The following is a 7,499-nucleotide window of genomic DNA, read 5'->3' on the forward strand; positions in this document are numbered from 1 at the left end:
GGTGGTGTTGGGTCGACGGTTGGACTCGATGACCTTAGAGGTCTTTTCCAACCTCAATGATTCTATGATTCTATGACTCTATGTGTACACATAAAGCTGGAGCAGCCATGTCTCCAAACTTGCTTTCCCGTAAGGGGAAACATGCTTGTACCCCACATGTCCTCTGGGAGGGTACACATAAAGCTGGAGCAGCCATGTCTCCAAACTTGCTTTCCCGTAAGGGGAAACATGCTTGTACCCCACATGTCCTCTGGGAGGGGGAGTGCACACGTGTTTCTCTGGATGGGGAGGTACTGAAACTTTTGGGAATTAGTTATAGAAAGGTGTTTAGAAATTTGTACCTGTTTATTAACATTTTGTATTTTGATTCATCTGTTGTATTGATGTTATTGATCCTGCATATCTATTTCACTGATTGTCAGTTAATTACATGCCATTAATAAATGAGTAAACAGCTTCAATACTGTGAACTGAGTGGTTTTCCCCCCTGACAATCCATACGTGGCTAAACTCACACAGTCCAAGAAAGATTCAAGTACCTGCAAAATTGTACTCACGTAGTATGATCAATTAATGGGCAGTGTTTTTCTTGCCCAGGGTAGAGATTTGCCCCTCTTCCGAGTTCCCACTTGAATATGCTTGTGGTATAGGTGGAATAATTTCCTGACATCTGTTCCAAGGCTGGCTGATACCATCCACACTGGGTTTTATCTTCAAAGTCGCAGACTTCCATAACTTTAGAGATGAACAATGAATACTTCATGTTTATATAAAAATTGGAAATAATTAATTGATGTTATGATAAAGTAAACAACATGGCAATAAAAAGGATTCAATTTATAGTATCCATGAACACTTACACAGTACTAATATGCATAGTTTTTCTTCTGTAGATAAAATATCAATTACATTTTCTATGTTTTTTTCTATTAGGCAGATTTTAATTTGGGGAATATACCGATTCTTTTGCACCTCAGTATCTATCTTCATATGTGTTCTGACCAGCTTTCAGGCCATTCTAATAATCTGTTGTGTGGTATACACTGAAATGCATGTAAAATTCATCAGCTACGAATCTGCCAGCTGCTGCATGGTTCTTTCTTTAGTCCTGTAGACTGATGACATTAGCAACTTATTGCACATTGTGTACAAAGTCCATGACCAAAACTCTAAAAAGCCAAATAATATTTCAAGCAGTCCCCACAATACCCGAAAGCCACATAATAATGCAGCTATTAGTATTGGTGTCAAATACTGAATTGTTACCTTACTAAATAAATATGCAGCTGCCTGTGCCTCAGTTTTTGATTCCTGGGCAACTGGACAAGAAAAATGAGCTCACTACCGTCCCTCCCTCACAATGCATCCCCCTGTAAGAATACTTAGGGGAAAGAAACCTGCTTGTTTTCCATTTCTGCTATGAATATTTATTCTCCAGTACATCTTCCTGAATATTTTGCGGAAACTTTGTCTAGGTGATCCAAGGAGAGTCTTGTCACTCTAGAACTTTGAAACAGACTATTATAATCAAGTCTAAGAGACTGCTGTGAGAATTGTGCAGGGAAACAAGAATTTATTTTAACCTATGAAGCTCAAATGCTAGTGTAGCTGAGGTAACTTCTACATCAAGAAATCATAGTGCATTAAGAGAATGTGCCTGATGCTTCCTTCCTTGGAGGCTAAAAATGGTAGACTAAGGAGGGAGTGAGTTTTGGTTTATAGCTTGTATATCTCCAGTAAGGAAGCAAACCACAGCCAGTGTGATCTCATGAGTTACCCATATAAAGATTTCTGATGTTTCCTGAGAATGACGAGTGGCATAGTTTTAAGTGTTTATTCCCCCTTTTTAACATGTTTTATAAATATTGTTTCAAATGCCTCTGAAAAAGTTAACCCCTTCCTGAGGACATATTTCTGCTCTCAGTCAGGACATACTTAACTCCTATTCCAGCATTGTCATTCGAGTGATAAATTGCCATCTTTGCTGTAGTGCTGGGAGACTTCAGACAGAGCAAATATGTAAAGGTATATTCTCTACAGTATTTATGTCTCTCAGAAGGAGAGGATGTTTTGTAAGATAATGTAAATTTCTGAGGGGGAAAAAAAAAGTTCTATCCAAAGGGCTCTGCATCTTTTTTTCAGGGCAGAATTTCAATGGTTGGTGTTTTTTCACACTATAGGAAATTACCCAGTGATATTTATATATAAGATTCATTTCTTTCAGTTATTCCCACATAAGAAATAGACAGAGGGAGTCTAATGTTACTTTTCCTCATTGAGCCCTCGGCCCTGAGAGAGGTGACTGAGTTCCCTACACAATGTGTAATGAATGCAGAGTTTTGATCTTCAGTGAGAATAGTTTAGCTTGCAAAGGCTGATGAGGTCACTGTCTCTAGATGTCTGTCTCCCTCATTAATCAGCTTTGGTACAGCAGTATTTTCAAGTACTGTGCTTTAAGGCAAAACAAAGTCATTGACAGTTTCTTATAAAATGCTATAATGTGAACTGCTGCAACTCAGAAGCAATCAACAAATGTCTTAGACCTCTACGGACAACACGTGGTGACCCTGTCCATTGTCCCGGTTCCAGTGTTCCCATCTGACTATCAAAGCTTTAGGAATTTAAAGGCTGGAACTCACTTCTGTGTGGAGTAGGCTCAATTCCATAATCATTGCTGCTGATGAAAATACTTTGTATAGAAAAAAAACCCCAAAACTATTCACTGAAGTAGGTAAGAAGAGGACCCAAGTCTCCCAGATGTGCACCTCAAACATGAGACTGTAAAGTTATTCTCTCTTCCAGTCTGGACTAGTGAACATTTGAAAAATTTCAATATGTCATAAGTCATTTAATTTAAGAAACTATGATCACTTAAAAAAATTGTCATGTATAGCTACCAATCATTGGGGACTGAGGATTACTCCCCGGCCCCCATTTCTGTAGTAAGTTGAATTGAAATGTCAAGTCTGAATCAGCCCATTAGAAGGCAGAAAGTGTATAACATCTTAGATTCCCACATTAAGAGCAAAATGTTATCATTTTTCTGGGGAAAATCACATTAAAAATAGCATCTAGGTGCTAATACCAAATTGCAAAAGTAAATACAGAGTAGTTAAAGCAATGTATTTAGCAGCCACAAACTAATAAGGTAGCAAAGTAGAAGAATTAGTACACTCACCACAAGCTGATTCATCAGACTTATCAGAGCAGTCAGGTCTAAAATCACACTTCTGGATCATCTGGATGCAATGGCCAGAGGCTCTACAGACAAACTCCTTCTCTGTGCAGTTGTTCATAGGGAGCGTGGCAGGAACTGAAGTTCCTGAAGTAGTTGTAGAGATTGTTGGCAAGTTTCCTTTGAAAAACAAACCAACAAAATGTTGAGTGATGGGACCAAGGCATTCTAGTTTTGTAATGATTTCTCCCCTTGCCACTCCCACCCTCTGTCAAGGGTATAGCTTTACTGGAAACATGCCTGGGTGGCCAAGTTGAATAACTTAAATGCTGCCCAGCAGGAACTGAATCGAACATTTCCTCAGTGGAAAGCAGTAGGTTGGTCATGCTAGCCAACCACCATTCATACAATCTTCGACACCTGCAGGAATTTATTTACACCTCTTACCTGTCTTTCAAATTTGGATTAATTCAGTGAGACATTTCAAAAGACTAATGCCATGGAGGCTGACAGAACAATCACAAAAACTTAATTTCCCCATGAACCAAAGCTAACAGATTATTCCGATGATAATGGCTTTTTTTTTATCACGTCAATTACTGCAAGTGACTGTGGAAATTAACATGTAACCTTCTTACCTTGCAATTTCATCACTAAAAAAAATATTTTTTTCTCATTAGAAAAATTATTCTGAGGTCATCATCTTGTTCCACCACTTCTTTTATGTTTCATTCAAACTCATTACCACTTCTTTCAAATCAATTGCCTTTGCCTTTCCTCCTATTCTTTACTATGCACCTTTCTTCAGGCTTACCCTCATTTCTTGAAAATCCTTGCTATTATTGTCCATAAAAGTAATTTTCGTTATATAACTCCTTCTTTAAATTTAATCGTTGATGAAATTATTAGCTGCAGTGCACAATACACCTGAGCAATACACCTGAGTTAATTAAAAAACACATGTGAAGACTTTTTATATAAAATGTGTCTGGGATAGCAAGGAATTTTTTTTTTTCCCCTGAGGCCTGGAGCACTAAGACCGATAATAAATTCCCCATGAGCAGGAGCCATTTCTATTTCGTAAGTAGAAAACACATCTATGACATCAAATGAATTATACTCCAATCAAATGAATGATACTCCCATAATATCCTAAGACTCAAACAAAAGACTTAGGGGAAGGAACCTTTGAAGGACTGATTGCATGATATAATAAATGTATCTGCAACTCATAACAATAGCAAGGTCCTTATTGGTCAGAATTTTTTAAATATAAATGCCACATTCAAGTCTCTGCTCCTAATCCACTGGAACAGGAGAAGAAATTTTGAAGTACCATAACCTTCACAACACCTCAAAAGCAAGAAGAATCTGCTCCTTTCTCTCTTTTGAAATAATTCATTTTCTATAATTTATGAAATACCATTTTGTCCAGAGCAAACATCATTGAATAGCCTTTGAGAAGGGCATTCAAATGATGCTCAAGTTTCGACATCTTTAATATTACTTATGAGGGACTTTACCACCAAGCGATCAAGCCCATCTCTCCCTGGTCAGTATTTGGTTATTTGAAGTGGAACAATAGCAACTGGGCAGCTAGTGCTTAATTCTAAGGTGCAGGGACATGGGAGCCACAGTTTTTTTCCCTGATCCAACTTGCGTTAAATACGGTGGAATATGCCATAGCTATTGACTATTTTGCAGACCATTCCCACAGTCCCTGTGATGTTTTTTTGGTTGTTAGGATTTTTTTATGGTGTGGAGGAAGTAAAATAGAGGCAGGACCCTGGAGTGTCTCAAAAATTGCTCTCAATACTAAAAGCATTTTTTAAATGTACAGAACATAAAAACTGTTTCCTATTCAGCTCTGTCCACCATTATACTTGAGTATTCTTGTTTTATCTTTCCAACAAAATGAGCTTTTTATTTTTTATTTATGAACTTTGAAACTCTGACCCTCTGTACTTTCCAACTTTCTTATTGTTTATTTTTGAAACTTTTTTTCATATCTCATTTGAAAACTTGTAGGGATTTTCTGATTAGTTCTTTTAAGGTTTTCTTCTTCGAATATAAGGCATTGTATATTAACTGAGTATTTACAAAAAGCTTGATATTCAAAATGTTACAATAAATGTTGTACACTGTATAAACCTAAAATGTGAGATAATTATCTGCAGAAGAAACATGCCATATACACTTGATATTCCTAGTAGACCTGATTATATCTACAAGAAATTTTTGGAGTAGCAGAATAAAATGCATCTGCACTAGGATGTTTTAGAGTTAGTGCTAGGTTACTAATATTCAGACACTGTTCTAAATTGTTTTCTGTTCTACAGCCCTATTATGACTGTACATCAACTGTCATACCGTATATAACACTGTAAGGCCTGCTGCAGTTAACATTAATCCTCTTAAAATCCCTTCTGTGATGAAGTGACAGGTCTGGAATCTGGTGTCTTGAAGGTATATATTTTGGGATATAATATTTTACAATTCTGTAGACATTGTACTACCCTAGGTAGCAATGACTTCTGAGGACAGGCTGCTCTATCATCTGAACTGTTTGTGTGCTGTAACATGAGAGCAATTGGCACAGTAAAAACATTAAGAATTATTGGGGGGAGGCGGAAGGTTGTATCAAACTGAGTTTGCTAAATGAAAGGTCAGTTTGTTTACACACAGTTAAGTTCCTTTTTCCTTCTAGGAATCAAGATCTCAAAGAGTTTGGAAGCTGCACACTTCTTACTGAGGGTCTCTTTTGGACCTTATGTGCGCAGCAGAAACTATTTTGTGCTGGTGCCTGGATATGAGGCATGGTCTGAGAAGCAGGGAAAGAAGTCTGGATTTCCTTGTCAGGCATGAGTCACAGTTTGATCTAGTTTTTGCTTTTGCAGTAGAAATATTTACAAATGACAGCAAAGAAACAGCTCACAGCTAGGACATGTACACTTTAACTCTGTTCTTACCATTGTAAAGAGTACAGCCTAGAAAAGACATGTCATCAAGTCCAATGTCTCCAGTGAAACCATCTCCTACAGTACCTTTCACCAAGATCTAGGGAAACAAGAATTACAAAAGCATTTTTCAGTGTATAGTAGACTTCCACTTCTCATTAAATATTTCGTATCAATTGATAGAGGAGTCATTTACCATGTTTCACACTTAAAATGAGATTAAATTTGTTCTACGGGATATATTTTATTAGTGACACTTTATGAAAGAGACTAATTATTATCAGCTTTCACTGGTGGTCACATTAATCACAGTGAACCATAACAGAATGGTTGGCTTCACAATCGTGTAAATCCACTGAAACATCATTGTGATATAAAATGATGGTAAGACATTATCATAAGTGGCATATTATTATTAACTCCTTTGGTACTTATTGTAATAACATCAATCATGATTAATTATAATAACATTCATGTGAAACAATTAAGCAGGTTAGAGATGTGCTATGGAACCTTTTAGAGAAAAATAGTCTACTATTTCATTAGAGTTGCCAATGCTGTATACGCTTACTTTCTTGTTATTGTCTACTGCCAAGGAATGGGAGAGGTTAGCATTTGTGAAATACTCTCTGGATGACTGAATAAGCCTCTTTTCTTCTGACTGTTGCTGAATGCTAAAAATCCAAACAGGTGACTAGAGAAAGATTTAGTAAGAATTTTTCTTAATTTAACTAATTTATAAATCCCTATTCATAAAAAAGACAAAGCCTCGTCAAACCATACATTTTAAAAAAAGATAAATAAATGTTTTTGCTGATCCAATGGAGTTCAAATGTTAAAGTTATTTCTTTGCCATTTTTTTTTAAATACTTATGTCACATCTTACACACACACACGCACACACACATTCAAGCTTCTAGATTATTCTGGAATGCTGCATAAAATTTCAGATACATTTTGTCACCATTTGTTCCTCAGTTCAATAGAGAATTCCTACAAAGGAACAAAGTATAAATAGCGGCAAAAATACTACAATACTGCTTCACACTACAGCTAGTTCTAATATTTTTGTTGTAATTTACTTAGTTGCAATTTTATTTGCAAAGAAAGCTTATTTTTAACAAGTAATGAAGCACTAATCAAAGATGCAAGGCACTTCTGTGTAGATAAGTGTCTCAATTCTTTTGATCAAATATCATTGATATTTTGGAAATAGGCTCACATCAAATGTCATTTCAAAAATATATGCTTGCATTTTACATTTCAGTATTTCTTTTGTCCTATAGTAAATCATAGAATCATAGGATCATAGAATCATTGAGGTTGGAAAAGACCTCTAAGATCATCGAGTCCAACCGTCAACCCAA

General features: G+C 36.4%; 1 protein-coding gene across 1 annotated transcript in view; it reads right to left on the reverse strand.

The window, feature by feature from the left end:
- MALRD1 (MAM and LDL receptor class A domain containing 1) overlaps positions 1-7,499 on the reverse strand; it is a 306,398-nt gene that overhangs the window by 204,284 nt on the left and 94,615 nt on the right. Inside the window, exons 19-21 of the mRNA XM_019470989.1 lie at positions 6,145-6,232; positions 3,179-3,355; positions 558-735 (exon numbers count right to left, since the gene is read on the reverse strand). Of these exons, the coding sequence (XP_019326534.1) occupies positions 558-735; positions 3,179-3,355; positions 6,145-6,232 (443 nt within the window). The remainder of the gene's footprint in view (positions 1-557; positions 736-3,178; positions 3,356-6,144; positions 6,233-7,499) is intronic.

The sequence above is a fragment of the Aptenodytes forsteri genome, unplaced genomic scaffold, assembly GCF_000699145.1.
Source record: "Aptenodytes forsteri isolate BGI_AS27 unplaced genomic scaffold, ASM69914v1 Scaffold336, whole genome shotgun sequence".
NCBI classification, from domain to species: Eukaryota; Metazoa; Chordata; class Aves; order Sphenisciformes; family Spheniscidae; genus Aptenodytes; species Aptenodytes forsteri.